This window comes from Bubalus bubalis, chromosome 7, assembly GCF_019923935.1.
Source record: "Bubalus bubalis isolate 160015118507 breed Murrah chromosome 7, NDDB_SH_1, whole genome shotgun sequence".
Taxonomy (NCBI): domain Eukaryota; kingdom Metazoa; phylum Chordata; class Mammalia; order Artiodactyla; family Bovidae; genus Bubalus; species Bubalus bubalis.
In genome coordinates, this window is record NC_059163.1 from 6,374,164 (window position 1) to 6,394,695 (window position 20,532).

The 20,532-nt window shown below is 49.9% G+C and overlaps 1 protein-coding gene across 10 annotated transcripts in view; it reads left to right on the plus strand.

Annotated features, from left to right (window-relative positions):
* PROM1 (prominin 1) overlaps positions 1–20,532 on the plus strand; it is a 147,853-nt gene that overhangs the window by 20,293 nt on the left and 107,028 nt on the right. For 3 of the 10 annotated variants that reach the window (XM_044945618.2, XM_044945620.2, XM_044945619.2), the window contains exons 1-3: positions 3,904–4,052; positions 4,277–4,546; positions 9,920–10,374. In XM_044945618.2, coding sequence (XP_044801553.1) covers positions 10,155–10,374 — 220 coding nt within the window. In that variant the 5' untranslated portion in view covers positions 3,904–4,052; positions 4,277–4,546; positions 9,920–10,154. Of the gene's footprint in view, positions 1–3,602; positions 3,737–3,902; positions 4,053–4,276; positions 4,547–9,919; positions 10,375–20,532 lie in introns of those variants that run through there. The other 7 variants (XM_025289660.3, XM_025289663.3, XM_025289662.3 and 4 more) reach the window with 6 other exon arrangements.

Sequence of the window (20,532 nt, forward strand, 5' to 3'; positions counted from 1 at the left end):
AAGACCATCCCCATGGAAAAGAAATGCAAAAAAGCAAAGTGGCTGTCTGGGGAGGCCTTACAAATAGCTGTGAAAAGAAGAGAAGCGAAAAGCAAAGGAGAAAAGGAAAGATATAAACATCTGAATGCAGAGTTCCAAAGAATAGCAAGAAGAGATAAGAAAGCCTTCTTCAGCGATCAATGCAAAGAAATAGAGGAAAACAACAGGATGGGAAATACTAGAGATCTCTTTAAGAAAATCAGAGATACCAAGGGAACATTTCATGCAAAGATGGGCTCAATAAAGGACAGAAATTGTATGGACCTAACAGAAGCAGAAGATATTAAGAAGAGGTGGCAAGAATACACAGAAGAACTGTACAAAAAAGATCTTCATGACCCAGATAATCACGATGGTGTGATCACTGACCTAGAGCCAGACATCCTGGAATGTGAAGAATTTGTTCACTACGAACAAAGCTAGTGGAGGTGATAGAATTCCAGTTGAGCTATTCCAAATCCTGAAGGATGATGCTGTGAAAGTGCTGCACTCAATATGCCAGCAAATTTGGAAAACTCAGCAGTGGCCACAGGACTGGAAAAGGTCAGTTTTCATTCCAATCCCAAAGAAAGGCAATGGCAAAGAATGCTCAAACTACCACACAATTGCACTCATCTCACATGCTAGTAAAGTAATGGTTAAAATGCTCCAAGCCAGGCTTCAGCAATATGTGAACCATGAACTTCCTGATGTTCAAGCTGGTTTTAGAAAAGGCAGAGGAACCAGAGATCAAATTGCCAACATCCACTGGATCATCAAAAAAGCAAGAGAGTTGCAGAAAAAACATCTATTTCTGCTTTGTTGACTATGCCAAAGCCTTTGACTGTGTGGATCACAATAAACTGTGGAAAATTCTGAAAGAGATGGGAATACCAGACCACCTGATCTGCCTCTTGAGAAATTTGTATGCAGGTCAGGAAGCAACAGTTAGAAGTGGACATGGAATAACAGACTGGTTCCAAATAGGAAAAGGAGTACGTCAAGGCTGTATATTGTCACCCTGTTTATTTAACTTATATGCAGAGTACATCATGAGAAACACTGGGCTGGAAGAAACACAAGCTGGAATCAAGATTGCTGGGAGAGAAATATCAATAACCTCAGATATGCAGATGACACCACCATGGCAGAAAGTGAAGAGGAACTAAAAAGCCTCTTGATGAAGGTGAAAGTGGAGAGTGAAAAAGTTGGCTTAAAGCTCAACATTCAGAAAACGAAGATCGTGGCATCCGGTCCTATCACTTCATGGGAAGTAGATGGGGAAACAGTGGAAACAGTGTCAGACTTCATTTTTCTGTGCTCCAAAATCACTGCAGATGGTGACTGCAGCCATGAAATTAAAAGACGCTTACTCCTTGGAAGGAAAGTTATGACCAACCTAGATAGCATATTCAAAAGCAGAGACATTACTTTGCCAACAAAGGTTCGTCTAGTCAAGGCTATGGTTTTTCCAGTGGTCATGTATGGATGTGAGAGTTGGACTGTGAAGAAGGCTGAGCGCCGAAGAATTGATGCTTTTGAACTGTGGTGTTGGAGAAGACTCTTGAGAGTCCCTTGGACTGCAAGGAGATCCAACCAGTCCATTCTGAAGGAGATCAGCACTGGGATTTCTTTGGAAGGAATGATGCTAAAGCTGAAAATCCAGTACTTTGGCCACCTCATGCCAAGAGTTGAGTCATTGGAAAAGACTCTGATGCTGGGAGGGATTGGGGGCAAGAGGAGAAGGGGATGACAGAGGATGAGATGGCTGGATGGCATCACGGACTCGATGGACATGAGTCTGAGTGAACTCCGGGAGTTGGTGATGGACAGGGAGGCCTGGCGTGCTGCGATTCATGGGGTCGCAAAGAGTCGGACACAACTGAGCGACTGATCTGATCTGATCTGGTCTGATCTGGGTCTTGGATCTTTAACCTTTGCTGTGGCATGCAGGATCTTATTTGCAGCCTGGGAACTCTTAGTTGTGGGCTGTTGGATGTAGTCCTCTGACCAGGGATTGAATCTGGCCCTTGCATTTGGAGGGTGAAGTCTTAGCTACTGAACCACCAGGGAAACCCCAAGATCAGTTTAAAAGTGAAGGTGAAAGTCACTCAGTCTGTCCGACTCTTTGCGACCCCGTGGACTACACAGCCCATGGAATTCTCCAGGCCAGAATACTGGAGTGAGTAGCCTTTCCATTCTCCATGGGAATCTTGCCAAACAAGGGATCCAGCCCAGGTCTCTTGCATTTCAGGAGGATTCTTTACAAACTGAGCCACCAGGGAAGCTCTTTGTTTTGTTTTTTTTTTTCACTTAAAGTTGTCAAACAAATAATGCTCTTTTGAGCACCTGTTTTCTGCTAGATTCTGGGGTAAGTGAAAGAACTATTAAGTCAACCTTCCTGTCCATCATTGTCGACAGGTCTGTCCATCTTTCCATGCATTCATCAATCCATCCATATCACAAACATGAAACACTTACTGTGTGCCTGACACCATCCGGAAGGTGCTTTTTTTCTTCCATAAGTCTTATTTTTCCCACCAGGGAGTAGGAAGTTGTGAGTGAGGAGTGAGTTGAACCTCAGGTGAGAGCAGCTGGAAGGGGGTGGGGGTGGTTGCTCTTGGTGGGAGCTTCGCGCCCCTCAGCCAGTGGGGATGGCAGGGGTGTGTGTGTGTGTGTGTGTGCGTTAGTCGCTCAGTTGTGTCCGACTCTTTGCGACCTCACGGACTGTAGCCTGCCAGGCTTCTCTGTCCATGGAATTCTCCAGGCAAGAATACTGGAGTGGATTGCCATTCCTTTCTCCAGAGGATGGCGGGTAACTCCCAACAAATGAAAGCTCCGTGTGTTTGGACCTATAGTGGCTGCCTGTGTGTGTATATGGGAGCAAGGGTGGCTCTTTGTGGGTATTCTAGCCCCAGCCACTAGCATTGCGGTTGGTACACGCTAAGGGACCAAAGGATTTGAGTTTTGAGTATGGTTTTACTTGGGTAAATTTAAAAAAAAAAAAAAAAAAGTATTGGAATCTGGCAATAAAAGCGTCTAAGGCGGCAGAGGGAGTCAACCCAGGCAGGTCTGAGTTAGAACCAGAGAGCTAAGTTTTCAGAAGCGCAGCGGTGTTCAAAGGGACTCAGCCTGCCTCGAGGAGGCGTGGGTGCTGGGAGAAGGGCGTGCGCGCCTGAGCCCGGCTCTCGCCGCGGGAAATGGCAGCACCTGGCTCTCCAGGCGTGCCCCGGGGCATGTAGGCAAAGCTGCTCAGCGGGTCCAACCGGGAGCGCGCGTACAGAACCCTCAGCCGTTCCCCACCGGGGCCCCGGGCCACGCGCTCGGCTCTCCCGCCGCGGGTGCATACGTTTCAGGAAGCGGCGCGTTCCGGCGGCCGCATCCTCAAGTTCCCGCCCGTGAGCGCCGGTTGGGGGCGGGGGTGCGGTCTGCAACAGGTCCCTGCGGCACCCCTCGCCCCGGGCCTCGCCGGCGCGCCTCCAAGGCCGGCGCCTTTCCAGACCCGCCCTGTCCCGGGGTCTGTCTGGCAGGCGCGCGGGGCTGCGGGGCCGCCTCTCCGGAAGCCAGCCCGGTGGTCCCCGAAGCCGACTCATAAATCATTTATGAGCCGGGGCGGGGTGAGCCGGGTGGGGGATTAGTGGGGGCGAGGAAAGAGCCGGGGGCGGGTGGGCGGAGGCGGCGGCGTCTAGACCTGAAGGACAGCTGGACCCAGCGCGCGGTGAGTAGCCCCTTCGGAGCCCGGAAGGTGTCTGCGGCCCCGACCGGGGGTGCTAAGCGCCCCCCTCCCAGAAAGCCGGGGGGGGGGGAATGGAGGGTGGGCGAGGGGCACGCTCCGCGACCCCTCTCCCAGCCCCCGGCGCTCTCTCCCCGGCCCGCGGCAGGTGATGCCAGCCCAGAGAGCGGCAGGGGAACCCGAGGGGCTGCAGGGCGAGGTGGACCCCGCGGGAGTTCGGGGCAGGGCGCAGACGCGCGCCAACTTTGCGGGCTGCTTGCTGGGTCTTTCCACGCGGCGGAGAGGAGCCGGCAACTGTTAGGTGCGAGCCGGAGATGGAGGCGCGGACGCGACTCGGACCCCAAGGCCACCGGGTCGCTCTCTGAGAGGAGGGCGGACCAGGGAGGCGGGTCTGGGGCCTGGGAAGTGGTGGTCGGCGAGGGGAGTCCCCGGGGGAGGGGGAGGTTAGTGGAACGAGGGGTGTGGGGCACTGACTCTCCCCGGCTGGATAGGGAGAGGGGTCCCCTTCCTCTGATTTGCTGAAAGGAGTACGGAGTGCGACCGACCAGCATACGTGGGGGCTCTGGGGGTGCCGTGGGCGGCCTTGTCGCCGTGCCCACGTGCGAGCGCAGTCACCCCTGGCTTGAAGCATCCCTCGGTCCACTCTGGGCGCGCAGCGCAGGGACCTTCAGCGATTGGCAGACGGAGAACGGGGTGTTGGAGGCGCACCCCGGCCGGTAAAGCGCCGGGGAGGACAACAAAGGGAAGCGTGGACAGAGGAAGAGCTTCACGGTGCCGGAGAGTCGGGGGCCCGAGGTCAGTTTCTCCAAGTTCTCGCCGACAGCGGCGGCCGATCGGATCGCGGGAGCCCGGGGCGTAGGGTTAGGCTCGGGTAACCCCTCTCTCAACGGCGACCCCAGTCCACGCCAACCCGCGCCAGCGGCGGCCAAGTTACTCGGCACCCCCCGGTTCCCCCGGGTGGCGAAGGATTCCTGGAGTCTCCGGGCTTCTCGCGCCCGCCGGGCCGGCCGCGCATCCTTTGTCCAGCAGCCCTGGAGAGGCTCCTGGCGCCGGGGGCGAGCGGGCAGGAGGGGGCCCCGGGACGGCGGAGGGTGGCCGGGAAAGGCGGGGTCGAGCGGCGCCGCCAGCTCGGAGTAGCTACAGGTTGTGCCCTGTAGCCCGCGGCAGCTGCTGAAACTCGCTCCTGCCCCGGGGCTTGGAGGAAGGTTTTCCCGGGTTCCGGAGACAGGCGGCTGAGCTTGGTTAAATACAGCAGGTGTGTGATTGGGGTCCTGGAACGCCTCCTCCCACCCCCACCCCCCCAACAGAGACCCCTCCACCCCCTCCCCCGGAGACTGAACTGTTGGCTGTTCCTGGGTTGCCTGAGCCGGATGACCGTTTTCGAAAGACTTTAATATAGGCAACTTCCTATTATTCAACGTAGGTGAACTTAGGACTTTGGACTTCTCCCTCTTTTGTGAGTTTCCTCTGTCAGAGGCGGCCGCGGCGGAGCTAAGGCTGAGGCTCTTGGCAGACCCTCTGTTGACTGCCAGATGTGTGTACGGCCAGGTCCTGTACCTGTATTCCATCGCCAGCCCTCCCACGCCATTCAAAACCCCATTTTACATTAGCAATGAGAACCACACGGGGACCGTAAACAATTTCTGTCACTCAGGTCATCAGTGAGACTAGAGACTTCCTCCTCTTAAAAGCCAGGGCCCTCTGTTCCCTGGTGCAGTGCCTTTTAATTTAGTTTTCTTAATGTATACCATTTTTAAAATGAACTTCCTTATGAGTTCCGGGCTTCCCTGATAGCTCAGCTGGTAAAGAATCTGCCTGCAATGCAGGAGACCCCGGACTGATTCCTGAATCAGGAAGATCCACTGGAGAAGGAATAAGCTACCCACTCTGGTATTCTTTCTTGGGCTTCCCTTGTGGTTCCGCTTGTAAAGACTCCACCTGCAATTCAGGAGACCTGGGTTCAATCCCTGGGTTGGGAAGATCCCCTGGAGAAGGGACAGGTGACCCATTCTAGTATTCTGGGCTGGGGAATTCCATGGACTTCATAGTCCATGGAGTCGCAAAGAGTGGGACACAACTGAGTGACTTTCACTTTCACTTTATGAGTTCCATGCTGGACTATTCCTGTGTATCTAGTGTGGTGGAGCAAAGTGCATCAAAGGACAGGTAGAAAATAATAAAGCAAATACTGTTTTCTTGGGACCATTTACCGTATGAAGGAAGTCAGTTTGTAGGGATCAAGAGTTCACACTGAGGTTAGTTCAAGGTCAGGATGCATTGTCACAAATGACCGAAAGCAATTCTGCATGATTATAGCAGAAAAGAGACTGGATACTGGGTGGCTTAGTGATGGGACTGAAAGGATGGCTAGCCAGGCTTGGGAACCCAGAGGAGTGGACTTGGGGCTTGCAGCAGGATTCCTGATGGGGGTACGGCCATGGCTGCCATGAGGCTCTGACTGTGGCTGCTCGCATGTTGCCATCACTGAAGTAGAAACTGCCTCTGCCGCCCTGTGTCTCATGCACAAGCCCAGTAGTGAGCCTCTGATTGGCTGAGCCTGGGCTCAGTTTGGGTACCTCAGTAGCTTCCCAGGTGGCTGGGGTGGGTTGCCATTTCCTTCTCTAGGGGATCTTCCTGACCCAAGGATTGAACCCAGGTCTCCTGCACTGCAGGCAGACTCTTTACCATCTGAGCCACCAGGGGCTCCTTCCCAGGTGGCACCAGTGGTCAATGCAGGAGACGCAAGAGATGTGGGCTAGATCCCTAGGTCGGAAAGATCCCCTGGAGGAGGGCATGGCAACATGCCCTAGTATTCTTGCCTGGAAAACCCCATGGACAGAGGAGCCTGGCAGACTACAGTCTATGGGGTCCCAAAGAGTCAGACAGGACTTAGTTAAGACTTAGCATGCACACATCCTTACTGAGTGCCTACTATGTGCCAGGCTCCAAGGGCAACAAGATGGGGAAGTCAGGGGCCCCACAAAGCTACTGGGCTAGGTTACCTCAGTGCAATCAAAGAAAGATGTCTGGGGAGGTTTTGCTTCACGTCTGTTGTTCTGCAGTTGTGTTTGGGAGGATGGAGGTGTCTTTGGAAAGTGGCATGGATTAGTCAGGAACAGTGTTGGTTCTCAAGCCTTCATTGTCTAAGTATCAGTCACCAAATGAAGGTGCTAAAAATGCAGATTAATGGGCCACATGTCCAGAAATGCAGTCTGATAATCTCATTTGAAACAAAGACCCAGTTTCACGCTGATGTGGCTCTTGGGTCTGGAGCCATCCTGGGGTTTGTGTGGGCAGTTCCCTGATGGCTCTCAGTGGCTCTTGCTACCGAGTGTGCCAAAGTACCCAGACCTTGAAAGCACAGCAGTTTGAACTGAGATGAAAACTTCTTCCTTGTCACCTTGACTTTTATCTGTAGTCTATAGTGTTTTATAAGTAATGAGGTTTCAAAATGTTCTTAGAAGTGACTCCAAAAGTTAAGAGGGACCTTCACTTGGGAGAAGGACGCATGCGCTGCTCGGGTGCTGCCCTGAGCCAGTGGATGCCCCATCTTCGCCTTTCCTGAGGGATCTCTCCAGCCGGCTCTTCTCTGAGGATGGCTGGAGTCTGTTTATTCACAGCTCTCCCGTGGGCCTCCTGCCATCTCCCCTCACTGTTCCTCTCTGTCCCCAGCGGAGCCTTAGTGGCATTACCGGGAAGTCAGCCTTTCTTAGCAGCTGAGCCTTTAATCCTTCCAGCTGCTGTGCTCCTGCGTGTCCTCTAGCAGAAAACAAGATGTATGTGCGGTGTGTGCACGTCTGCCTGTGGAGTGTATGTACCTGCTCTGTTGCGTGTGTGTCGTGTCTATGTGAGTTGTGTATCAGTGTGCGTGCCTGAGTTGTATGTGTGATGTACGTGCATGTCCGCCTGCCTACCCGCAGGAGCATGGTCCTATCTGAATAGCCACACTGCCCCCCTCCCCCTCCCCGTCGTATCTTCTTCCTGCCCCGTTCAGCCCCGCAGAGGTGCAGACGGGCTTGGCAGAGGCTGACTTGCTGTGTCTCCTTTTTCTTATCTGTTCTCTCTGGGAGAGATTTGGAGACGGAGCAGGGCGCTGATTCGTGGTGGAAACCGTGAAATGCTTGAGCGCTTCTGAGAGCTAGCACGGGTTGTTGGCAGGGATCGTCCTTTAGAAACACTGACCAGGATCCCAGTGTGTCTGCGTCCGTGGGTGAAGTGGACCTGGAAGCTTGGGGTCCATGAGGGTGGCACTGGGCACTGCTGGGGAGCCGGACAGCCCGTGGTTTGATAAGGGGAGAGTCGAGGGTCCTTCCATTGGCAGGTCTGTACAGACGAGACTGGAGTGGGACGGGGCTTAGAAGATGAGAGGGTACTAAGGGGGCCCGATGTGAATGAACGTCTTCACTCCGATGGCTCATTACCTCCTGCCTCTGGTCTGGGGCTTTCTTTAACTTGGTGGAATATAGACAGGAGGTCTTCTGGCCTCTTGTACAAATGTGTCCATTTCTTGGTGGTCTATTCCTTCATCTTGTGTGTGTTTCTGGAGAAAGTGAAAGAAAGTGAAGTCGCTCAGTTGTGTCCGACTCTTTGCAACCCCATGGACTGTAGCCCACCAGGCTTCTCCATCCATGGAATTCTCTAGGCCAGAATACTGGAATGGGTTGCCATTTCTTTCTCCAGGGGATCTTCCTGAACCCAGGGATCAAACCTGGGTCTCCTGCATTGCGGGCAGACGCTTTACCGTCTGAGCCACCAGGGAATCCCTATGTGTTTCTGGAGAACCCCATCCTTATTTTGAAAGTTAGTGAATGTAATACACAAAATAAAGTCAGGGTGCTCCTGCCCCCAGAGGAGAAAGGACAGGCAGCGCATCGGCTGCCCTGGGAAGTTAGTTCTCTTTCAAGTCCTCTCGCCCAGTGCCTTGGCACAAGCCAAGCCCTTGGTCTGGATTGTGTGGTTGCCTGCTCCGCAGCTCACACTGAGCCCTGCCTGTGCACCCGCCTTGTGCTCAGCTCTGGGGAGAGAAACTCCAGGAGCACAGGGTCCACACTGCCCCCACTGGACGCTGGACTGGGAGCTAATTTCGGTTCTTGATCTTTCTCCCTGTCCCCAGGGGAGGGCGGGGGTCTCCCGCTGCTCAGCCTCTCATCGCCTGGACCCCGAGTCGCCCAGGGGGTGACTTGAGACGGGGACTCCCATCAGGGCGACGTGGTGAGCGTGTTAGAAAGACAGACACCAGCGTCACCCGGCCTTAAAGAGTTTGGTCCTTGCCCTTGAGGCCACGCTCTTCCAGTTTGGGTTGAGGGGAGTGAAGAGATAAAGTTAGATCGGTGAGCGTATTAGTGAGATGAAAGATGGAGTGAAACTCGTCTCCAGGAAGGGGGCTGTTGCTGTTTGTTGTTTAGTCGCCCGACTCTTTGTGACCCCACGGACTGTATCCCGCCAGGCTCCTCTGTCCATGGGATTTCCCAGCAAGAATACTGGAGTGGGTTGCCATTGCCTCCTCCAGGGGATCTTCCCCACCCAGGTCTCTTTCATTGAAGGCGGATTCTTTACCATGGAGCCAGATCACCAAGCACATTAGTAAAATAAAAGACAAAGTAAGACATATCTGCAGAGATGGGGAGAGCAGCCCAAAACTGGAGGAAAAATGAGCACCTTATCTATTGCTGGGGGGCTCTGCCTCTCTCAGACGGAGGGCTCTTGCAGCGAGGGTGTCTTGGAGTTGGGAGAGTCCAGGCTTGGGTCATGAAAGCCACCTACTGGGTGTGAGTTCTGGCCCACTGTTAGTCAGCTGTGGCCTCTGGCAAGTCACTGAGATTCTCTGAGTCAGTTTCCTCATCTGTAAAATGGGATAATGCCTTAAGTGAGTTCCTACCTGTGGGCATGTAGAACGTTTTCAGATGCGGTTAAGTGTCAGCTTCTGAGACCGCACAGTCACTCCACTGCCTGGTGTTCCTGGGTCTGGCTCCTGGTGGGGGACCTTGTAGCTTTCCTGCCCCCGCGCTTGGAGCAGGCTCTGTGTTTCTTCCCCAGCAGCGGATTAGGCTGAGCGCTTGCTCTAAAGCCTGGCAGCCTCTCCACTAGGCGAGCAGCGGGTGCGGGCGAGCTGCGGGTGTGGCCAGGCTGCAGGCATTAGTGACCCCCCGTCCCTTCTCTCCCTGCCAGGGATGCTGCTCTGATGGACTGAGTCCCCCTCCTCTGCCTGCCGGAGAACTTTCTCTGCTGCCCTTTGCTGCCTGCCAGCCCGGCCAGGAAACTGAGCACACCATAGGCTCACCATAGGCTCAACCCTCACGACACTTCTGCACAGGAACGCGCTCCTGCCGTCCCCAAGGCTTCCAGAACACCCTGACGTGGGCGGCCTCCAGCACCACCTCATGTTTGGGGCATCCTGCTAGCCATGGCCCTCCTCCTTGGCTTCCTCCTGCTGCTGGGACTCTGTGAGGACACCCTGTCAGAGGAGCCGTCGTCATCCGGGTACCGTCCTGATGGTTTGGAATTCCAGTTGCCTCCAACCTCCTATCAGACCAGCGACTCTTATGATCCTGGTCTTGCTGGCTTCTTCTTTCAGATTGTACGCTTCTTTGTCCAAATTGTGCAGCCCAATGCTTTCCCTGAAGGTAAGTCCTGAGGGTGGGAAAAGGTAGAATTTGTCTCCTAACACCACCCTCGGGCACACACGCATTAGTGTTGTTAATGACAGCATGATCGGAGGAGGATATATTCTGTGTGGTCAAGTTTGAGATTCTGAGTGATTGAATTGCACAGGAGCAGAAAGCATTTAGATGGAAGTTAAGAAAATCAAGTGAAACAGGTTGTCAGGAATGTGAGGGTAAGAAAATGAAACTGAACTGTGTCGCCATGTTGTTCTTCCCATTCTCTATCCTCCGTCCCCGCCTTTTTTGTTTGTGTTGGTTAGAGAACTGAATGATTCTCAAGTTCCTACCAAAGGTAAAAGGTAGGATAAAAATGCGAAGTCCCTGCCATCAAATGAGAAGTTAATAATGACCACCCATGCACACTGAAAGTTACAAATTTAACTCTCCTCCACCTACCACGATATGCGGTTTTGACACTGCTTCAGGCTAGGTCTGGTGAACCAAACCTGTTACCTGGGTAACGTGTTTGCTTCAGTTCTAAGAGTCTGAGTCTGAGGACTGGAGGGAGCTCTGCTGGCCTCGTGCAGCTGCTCTGGGTATGTGCCACTGTCTGGCCTTAGCACTGGGGCCAGTCTGTCCTGGAAAATCTTCGGGGTGTGTGTTTTCAGGAACAGGATTATGAAAATGTAAGTGGTGTATGGGAAGTGTCTGCTATCAGGGTTTGGCAGCCTAAATTTTTATTGATTTAATGTTAGATCTAGCTTAGGCTTGTTCTTTTAACTATGAAGATTTGCATACTGTCATTGATTATTAAGTGTTATAAAATTTGTGGTAGTCTTAATCTTCATCCTAAGATGGTCAGCCATTGTTCATAAGAAGATTATCTGTGAGAGAGAGAGAGAGAGAGAGGAGAGAGAATGTATTTAGCGAACTTTAGCACCTGTTTCGGAGAAGGCAATGGCACCCCACTCCAGTACTCTTGCCTGGAAAATCCCATGGGTGGAGGAGCCTGGTAGGCAGCAGTCCATGGGGTCGCTCAGAGTCGGACACGACTGAGCGACTTCACTTTCACTTTTCACTTTCATGGACTGGAGAAGGAAATGGAAACCCAGTCTAGTGTTCTTGCCTGGAGAATCCCAGGGATGGGGGAGCCTGGTGGGCTGCCGTCTATAGGGTCACACAGAGTCGGACATGACTGAAGTGACTTAGCAGCAGCAGCACCTGTTTATATTATGGGCAGTTTATAGATTTTCTTAATATGCATTTACATAGACTTTTTTACATGTATTTGTCTCAGATTAAGCAGTTGAAACAGTCTGAAGTGTAGTTCTCAAATTTTTTTTAGTTTAAATATCGAATCAGTGGAATAAATCACTCTGAGCCTTTCCATCGTAGAAGAGAGTCCTGGGCAAGCACTGGTTACTGTTTACATCACTGCCTAGAAGACTCAACCTGGAAGTCTGAAGGGCAGAAGCAGAAGACACACTGAGTTTATTTATTCATAGTGAACAGAGGTTCACACTTCTCAACAGATATCTCTTCTTTTATCTTTAGACTTGATGTAAATATAATTGAATAAATACACGGTTGACCAAAAAGTTAGTTGGAGTTTTTCTGTAACATCTTATGCAAAAACCCGAACAAAGTGTTTGACGGGTAAATATCTGGTGGTTCAGTGGTAAAGGATGCGCCAGAAAGTGCAGGAGGCCCAGGTTCCATCCCTGGGGCAGGAAGGTCCCCTGGAGAGGGAAATGGCAGCCCGCTCCAGTGTTCTTGCCTGGAGAATCCCGTGGAGGGAGGAGCCTGGTGGGCTGCAGTCCAGGGGGGTCACAGAGAGCTGGACATGACTGAGCACACGCGCAAGCGAGCACAGGTGCCTACGAGTGACTTAGTCTAGGCTTCTTTTTTATGTAGAAAACCTAGAATTCAGTTGTTTGCTATGAATTTGCAGTGACTTCTTTAAAAAGACTGTGCAGCCCCCTTGTGCCATTCGGAGGCGGATCACGTAATCAGCTAATCCTGTAATCTCTTTCCATATGTCTATTTTTCTCCCCCTGGGTTTCATAGGAAGACTTCCTCACACTAGTTTCACTAGGGAAAACAGCATTTTTGAAGGTCTTCATTCGAATGATCAGGTTAAAAGGTGTCTTACCTCCAGTGCCTTCTAGGGTTTTCACCTCCAAAAACATTATTAGTGTGGAATTTAAATCCTAATGTAATCTTAGGATGTTAGCCTTCCTTGTCCCTTGACCTTCATCAATACTTATTACTTTGGAGAAAGAAGTTCCCAGAAGTAGATCAGAGCAGACTGACACTGCCCCTTTCGAAAAGCTTGTCAGGCTGCTTAGAGAGTATAATAACTGAATTTAGCAGCTGATGCTTGCAAGTGTTGGCTTTCTTCCACCACTTCCTTACTTATACCCTTCCACTCAGTTACTAACTTACATAGTAGCTTCAAAGTGCTGATTAGGTGCTTTGCAATATAAAGGACACTAGGGCACAAGCATGGCTTTCTGGGTTTTTTCCCCTTTTTCACATGACTTTTTTTAAAAATTGAAGTATAGTTGATTTATAGTGTGTGTTAGTTTCAGGCGTTCATCACATTGATTCAGTTTTATGTGTGTGTGTGTGTGTGTGTAGTGTATTTATATACATATTCTTTTCAGATTCTTTTCCCTAGTCCCTGTGCTATAAGTAGGTCTTTGTTGTTATCTGTTTTATATACAATAGTCAGTCACATCCTCCCAAGTAATCCCTCCCTGCCATTCCCCTAAGTAACCATGGGTTTGTTTTCTGTGTCTGTGGGTCTATTCCTGTTTTGTAAATAAGTTCATTTGTGTTGTTTTGTTTTAGATTCTACATGTAAATGGTATCATATGATATTTGTTTATCTCTGTCTTACTTCACTTAGTGTGATAATCTCCAGGTCCATCCATGTTGCTGCACGTGGCATTATTTCATCCTTTTTTATGGCTGAGTAATATTCCACTGTATATATGCACCACATCTTCAGTATCCACTCATCTGTTGATTATTCCATTATATATATGCACCACATCTTTGGTATCTGTTGATGAACACTTAGCTTGCTTTCCTGTCCTCTCTGTTGTGAATGGTGTTGCGGTGATCTTTGGGGCCAGTGCATTTCATGAGCCTCAGAATGAAGGCTGATGTCTTCATAATTTAAGATGCAGAGAGAGAGAGAGAGAGAGAGAGGTGGATTTTTATGTATTAATTACTTAATACATTAATCAAAACAGGTAACTTCAGGATGAGTGGTCTGTGGAGTAACATCTTCACAGAGAATCATATCCCACAGGTCTGTTCTTTCATGTGAGGGAGTAGAAGTGTTTTGGGGGCACAATCCCAATTCAGGGGCAGGAGGGAGGGCCCTGGAACCCAGCTCCCTCTTCTTGTGCCATAGGACCTGGGGGGTTTTCCAAGTTTACATCCGTGTTCAACCAAAAGAAATACCCAGTTTTGCATTTGGAACTCTCTAAAGAGAAGCACAGAATGTGGTCCACTGGAGAAGGGAATGGCAAACCACTTCAGTATCTTGCCTTGAGAACCCCATGAACCATATGAAAAGGCAAAATGATAGGATACTGAAAGAGGAACTCCCCAGGTCGGTAGTGCCCAATATGCTACTGGAGATCAGTGGAGAAATAACTCCAGAAAGAATGAAGGGAGGGAGCCAAAGCAAAAACAATACCCAGCTGTGGGTGTGACTGGTGATAGAAGCAAGGTCCGATGCTGTAAAGAGCAATATTGCATAGGAACCTGGAATGTTAGGTCCATGAATCAAGGCAAATTGGAAGTGGTCAAATGGGATGGCAAGAGTGAACGTCAACATTCTAGGAATCAGCGAACTGAAATGGACTGGAATGGGTGAATTTAACTCAGGTGACCATTGTATCTACTACTGTGAGCAGGAATCCCTTAGAAGAAACGGAGTAGCCATCATGGTCAACCAGAGAGTCCGAAATGCAGTACTTGGATGCAATCTCAAAAATGACAGAATGATCTCTGTTCATTTCCAAGGCAAACCATTCAATATCACAGTAATCCAAGTCTATGCCCCAACCAGTAACACTGAAGAAGCTGAAGTTGAATGGTTCTATGAAGACCTACAAGACCTTTTAGAACTAACACCCCAAAAAGATGTCCTTTTCATTATAGGGGACTGGAATGCAAAAGTAGGAAGTCAAGGAACACCTGGAGTAGCAGGCAAATTTGGCCTTGGAATACGGAATGAAGCAGGGCAAAGGCTAATAGAGTTTTGCCAAGAGAATGCACTGGTCATAGTAAACACCCTCTTCCAACAACATAAGAGAAGACTCCACACATGGACATCACCAGATGGTCAACACCAAAATCAGATTGATTGTATTCTTTGCAGCCAAAGATGGAGAAGCTCTATACAGTCAGCAAAAACAAGACCGGGAGCTGACTGTGGCTCAGATCATGAACTCCTTATTGCCAAATTCAGACTGAAATTGAAGAAAGTAGGGAAAACCACTAGACCATTCAGGTATGACCTAAATCAAATCCCTTATGATTATACAGTGGAAGTGAGAAATAGATTTAAGGGACTAGATCTGACAGACAGAGTGCCTGATGAACTATGGATGGAGGTTCATGACATTGTACAGAAGACAGGGATCAAGACCATCCCCATGGAAAAGAAATGCAAAAAAGCAAAGTGGCTGTCTGGGGAGGCCTTACAAATAGCTGTGAAAAGAAGAGAGGCAAAAAGCAAAGGAGAAAAGGAAAGATACAGGCATCTGAATGCAGAGTTCCAAAGAATAGCAAGGAGAGATAAGAAAGCCTTCTTCAGTGATCAATGCAAAGAAATAGAGGAAAACAACAGAATGGGAAAGACTAGAGATCTCTTCAAGAAAGTCAGAGATCCCAAGGGAACGTTTCATGCAAAGATGGGCTCGATAAAGGACAGAAATGGTATGGACTTAACAGAAGCAGAAGATATTAAGAAGAGGTGGCAAGAATACACAGAAGAACTGTACAAAAAAGATCTTCATGACCCAGATAATCACGATGGTGTGATCACTGACCTAGAGCCAGACATCCTGGAATGTGAAGTCAAGTGGGCCTTAGAAAGCATCACTACAAACAAAGCTAGTGGAGGTGATGGAATTCCAGTTGAGCTATTTCAAATCCTGAAAGATGATGCTGTGTGCGGCACTCAATATGCCAGCAAATTTGGAAAACTCAGCAGTGGCCACAGGACTGGAAAAGGTCAGTTTTCATTCCAATCCCAAAGAAAGGCAATGGCAAAGAATGCTCAAACTACCACACAATTGCACTCATCTCACACGCTAGTAAAGTAATGCTCAAAATTCTCCAAGCCAGGCTTCAGCAATATGTGAACCGTGAACTTCCTGATGTTCAAGCTGGTTTTAGAAAAGGCAGAGGAACCAGACATCAAATTGCTAACATCTGCTGGATCATGGAAAAAGCAAGAGAGTTGCAGAAAAAACATCTATTTCTGCTTTGTTGACTATGCTAAAGCCTTTGACTGTGTGGATCACAACAAACTGTGGGAGATTCTGAAAGAGATGGGAATACCAGACCACCTGACCTGCCTCTTGAGAAATTTGTATGCAGGTCAGGAAGCAACAGTTAGAACTGGCCATGGAACAACAGACTGGTTCCAAATAGGAAAAGGAGTACATCAAGGCTGTATATTGTCACCCTGCTTATTTAAATTCTATGCAGAGTACATCATGAGAAACGCTGGGCTGGAAGAAGCACAAGCTGGAATCAAGATTGCCGGGAGAAATATCAATAACCTCAGATATGCAGATGACACCACCATGGCAGAAAGTGAAGAGGAACTAAAGAGCCTCTTGATGAAAGTGAAAGAGGAGAGTGAAAAAGTTGGCTTAAAGCTCAACATTCAGAAAACGAAGATCATGGCATCTGGTCCCATCACTTCACTGGAAATAGATGGGGAAACAGTGTCAGACTTTATTTTTGGGGGCTCCAAAATCACTGCAGATGGTGATTGCAGCCATGAAATTAAAAGACACTTAGTCTTTGGAAGAAAAGTTATGACCAACCTAGATAGCATATTAAAAAGCAGAGATATTACTTTGCCAACAAAGGTCCGTCTACTCAAGGCTATGGTTTTTCCAGTAGTCATGTATGGTTGTGAGAATTGTACCATAAAGAAGGCTGAGTACCAAACAATTGATGCTTTCAAAGTGTGGTGTTGGAGAAGACTTTTGAGAGTCACTTAAACTGCAAGGAGGTCAAACCAGTCAATCCTAAAGAAAATCAACCCTGAGTCTTCATTGGAAGGACTGATGCTGACACTGAAGCTGCAATACTTTGGTCACCTGATGGGAAGAACTGACTCATTGGAAAAGAACCTGATGTTGGGAAAGACTGAAGGCAGGAGGACAAGGGGATGACAGAGGATGAGATGGTTGGATGGCATCACCGACTCAATGGACATGAGTTTAAGCAAGCTCCAGAAGATGGTGAAGGACTGGAAAACTTGGCATGCTGCAGTCCACGGGGTCGCAAAGAGTTGGATATGACTGAGCGACTGAACAACAGCAAAGAGAAGCACAGGCTGTATCCTGGTAAATACAAGATGGAGAGTTCCCGTTCAGGTGGGGCTTGAGACACAGGCCTGTTCCTGCATAGAAGAAGGGTTTAGCTTAGATTAGACCAGGAAGACAAGCAGGTAAGCATACAGCTTGGCAGAATGTGCTCTAGAACTTGGTCTGGGTATTTCACAAACTCTGCCCTGATCTGAAGCTGCAGGAGAGATGTAGTGTCCTGGGCTTGGCCCACGAAGAAGTGAGTGATGAATTGTTAGTCTGTTTATTAACCTAGAAAGGGTGTTGATGGCAGAATGTGTATGTGGGGGATGGGGAGATGGGGAGATGGGGAAAGATCGTGCCAGGCAGAGAAAACAGCGTGTCCAGAGAGTGGAGGAGACAGTGGTTCATGCTGGACCATGAGGTGTGTGCATTCATGGGGTAAGTCGGCCAGGGTTGGGGAGCTAGAGCTGGAGGACCCTGACTGGCAGCCCGGGGAGCTTTGTAGGGGCAGGAAGCTAAGGCAGCATAAGCAAAGGTTGGATTCACTTGGCAAGTGTTGAAAGCCGAGCCTTCTGTGGTGCACTTTCTGGGTGCTGTGAACCAGCCTCGAAGTGGACTTGGGTTTTGGGAAAAGAATCCGACTGCAGCTGGTAGTAGCTCACAGGGAGGGTGAGGCCCCTGCCGTGCTCCAGAGGGTGGTACTGATGACCTAACCTGGGAAGGTAATGGGGCAAACTGAGGCAGCTTTCATTTACGTCCGGGCATTTGGTTTAAGTCCTAGGTCTTGCCTATTGCCTGTTGGGCTAACAATTTTCAGAGCCACTCTTCTCATAAATGTAGTGTGACTCTATAGCTTTTGTCTGTGAGACTTAAATGAGAAGACGCATGTAAAGCCTATGTTTAAAACCATGCCTGAGAGACACACAGAAAAATCCCCCATCATATTGTTATTTAGGGCTTCTCTGGTGGCTCAGATGGTCAAGAATCTGCCCACGATGCTGGAGACCAGGTTCAGTCCCTGAGTGGGGAAGATCTCTTGGAGAAGGGAATGGCAACTCACTCGGGCATTCTTGCCTGGAGAAGTCCATGGACAGAGGAGCCTGGCAGGCTACAGTCCACGGGGTTGCAAAGAGTGGGACATGACTCAGCATCTAACACGTTTACTTTCATATTGTTATTTGCGAGGAAGCATTGACCAAACTTGTTGCCAGAATTATTGTTGGGAAGAACACAGGAAAGAAAAAGTGTCTCCAGGAGGGATCTTTAAAATGTCCTTGCTGCTCTTCCCTTAGGAACATTCTCCGTGGAGATGCCTTGTGAGAAGCAGTTCTGTTACTTTTGAAGGTGGTTGAGCTGTGTCCCCCCAGCAGGCCCCACAGCAGCAGAGCTGGTCTAGAAGCCAGGACTTGGATGCAGCGCTGGTTTACGAAGTAGTCTCTACTCCCATCTCATCTCATGGGTGTCTGCATCTCATGGGTGCTTGTTTTTCTCTTTTTTCCCCGCTATCCCCAGGGTCTGCTGGAAGGCATACTATGCACCACGTTGGCTTGTTTGAATCTCCCACCAGCTTTGAGAGGTGGACGGTGATCTTATTTCTATTTCTTACAGCCCCTTTTACAGATTGGAAAACTAAGTCAGGGTGCGATTACAGGTTCAAAGCACACAACTAGCCAGTGGCAGGTTGAGAACCCCGTGTCTCCAGGACTAGTTATTTCTGCCGTATTCTACAGCTTACTTGGTGGGTAATTTTTTTCCATTTTGTTTTGGCCAAGCTATGCCGCACACAGGATCTTAGTTCACCAACCAGGGACTGAACCCATGCCCTCTGCACTGGAAGCGCAGAGTTATAACCACCATAACACCAGAGAAGTCCCTCCCTTTTATTTTAATAATAGTGCTTTTAAACTGATTGCGAGTCACAATGAAAAGTAGTGACTTGCCCACTGGCAGCGGGCACTGCAGGAGATTATCTGGTGTGGATGGTGAGCAGTGCCTTTCCAGTTTCGTGTGGCCGTGATGAACTTGGCAGAAATCATGACCCACGTCAGAGCCTTTCTAATGGAGCAAACCAAAAACCCTCCTCTGCTTTTATTTTCATAAAATTATTGTCTACTCTGTTTTGGTACGTTTTAAAATTAGATTTGAGGATGGTTGACCTATTTCTAGGCCTTTCCCAGGTGGCGCTCGTGGTAAAGAACCCACCTGCCAATGCAGGAGACATAAGAGACTTGGGTTCGATCTCTGGGTCAGGAAGATCCCCTGGAGGAGAGCATGGCAACCCACTCCAGTATTCTTGCCTGGAGAATCCCCATGGACAGAGGAGCCTGGAGGGCTACAGTCCATGGGGTCACAAAGAGTCAGACACGACTGAGTGACTGAGCCCACACACACGCACGACCAACTTCCAGCAGACTTTTAGGCTCATCCGATTTGCTCCCGGGAGGGGTGGTGTGGGGTGGAGTTGCGTAAGTGGTGGGAGTGGAGTAGAGGGAGACGCTGAGCTTGGTGTCCGAGGAGTTTGGTGCCATCAGACTGAGCACCGCGAGTCTGTTGCAGGCGATAAAAACCTATTCGTAAAGGCGGTTCAGAAAGGGATTTATCAACAATAGCATCTTAGTGCATAACTCAGGGGACCGTGTTCAGTATCTTATAATAAAGCAAGATGGAAAAGAACATGAAAAAGAATACATATATGTCTTTATATCTATGTCTATATATTCCGAATCACTTTGCTGTACTCCAGAAACTAACACAGCATTGAAAATCTGTAGTGAATACTTCAGTTAAAAAATTTTGTTTTTCCAGAGGGGGTTTAATCATTGCAACTCTGGGTTACTTCGTGACACTTGAGGGGCTGGGGAGGGTTTCGGTCAGCAGGGACTCTGCCCGCCCCCTTCCTCGGCTGCTCCCTGCCCGTGGCCTCTTCCTTCCTTCTCCTCCTCGTCCTCACCTCTGGGTTCCCCCATCCCCTCAGTCCTCATGGTGGTGCTCCAGGCTGCCAGCCTCCTCGGTTTCAGGCCAGCTTCCTAGAGAATCGCTGGACAGTCTCTCTCTTTCTGTCTCTCTTTAAGTCTCGATCCTGGTGCTGCCTGGGGTCAGTCGCCAGCCACGGGCCCGTGGGGGTACCCGTGCCCACAGTCACAGCGCACATGGGCCTGGCACTGACCCATCACAGCCCCGAGGCGTCACAGGCAGGGAAGCTGGTTTTCAGGAAAGGAGAGGTCGGGCAGATGGCCCAACGTGCGTCTGTGCCAACGTCCACCCAGAATCAGGGTGCTGTATTATGCCCAGCACCTGCGTGTCCCCCTTTATCAGACAGAGCCAACACTGTCTCCTGCAAATCACGCGGAGGCATGTTGGCAGTGCGCCCGGCCGTAAATAAGGTCGTGGAGGGAAACGACGACATGCATCCATCCTCTCTCCCCGGTGTCACTCACTGTGCTGGGCCGTCCACCATCGCTTTGCATCCTAACAGCGACAACAGCAGCAGCCACGATGGGCCTGCTTCTGGGGATTTGAGCAGCTCAGCAGCTCTGTGAGCTGGGGACTGTTAACCTCATTCATTCAGAAGAGGAAGCTGAGGTCCCGAGAGCTAGCTAGTTGACCA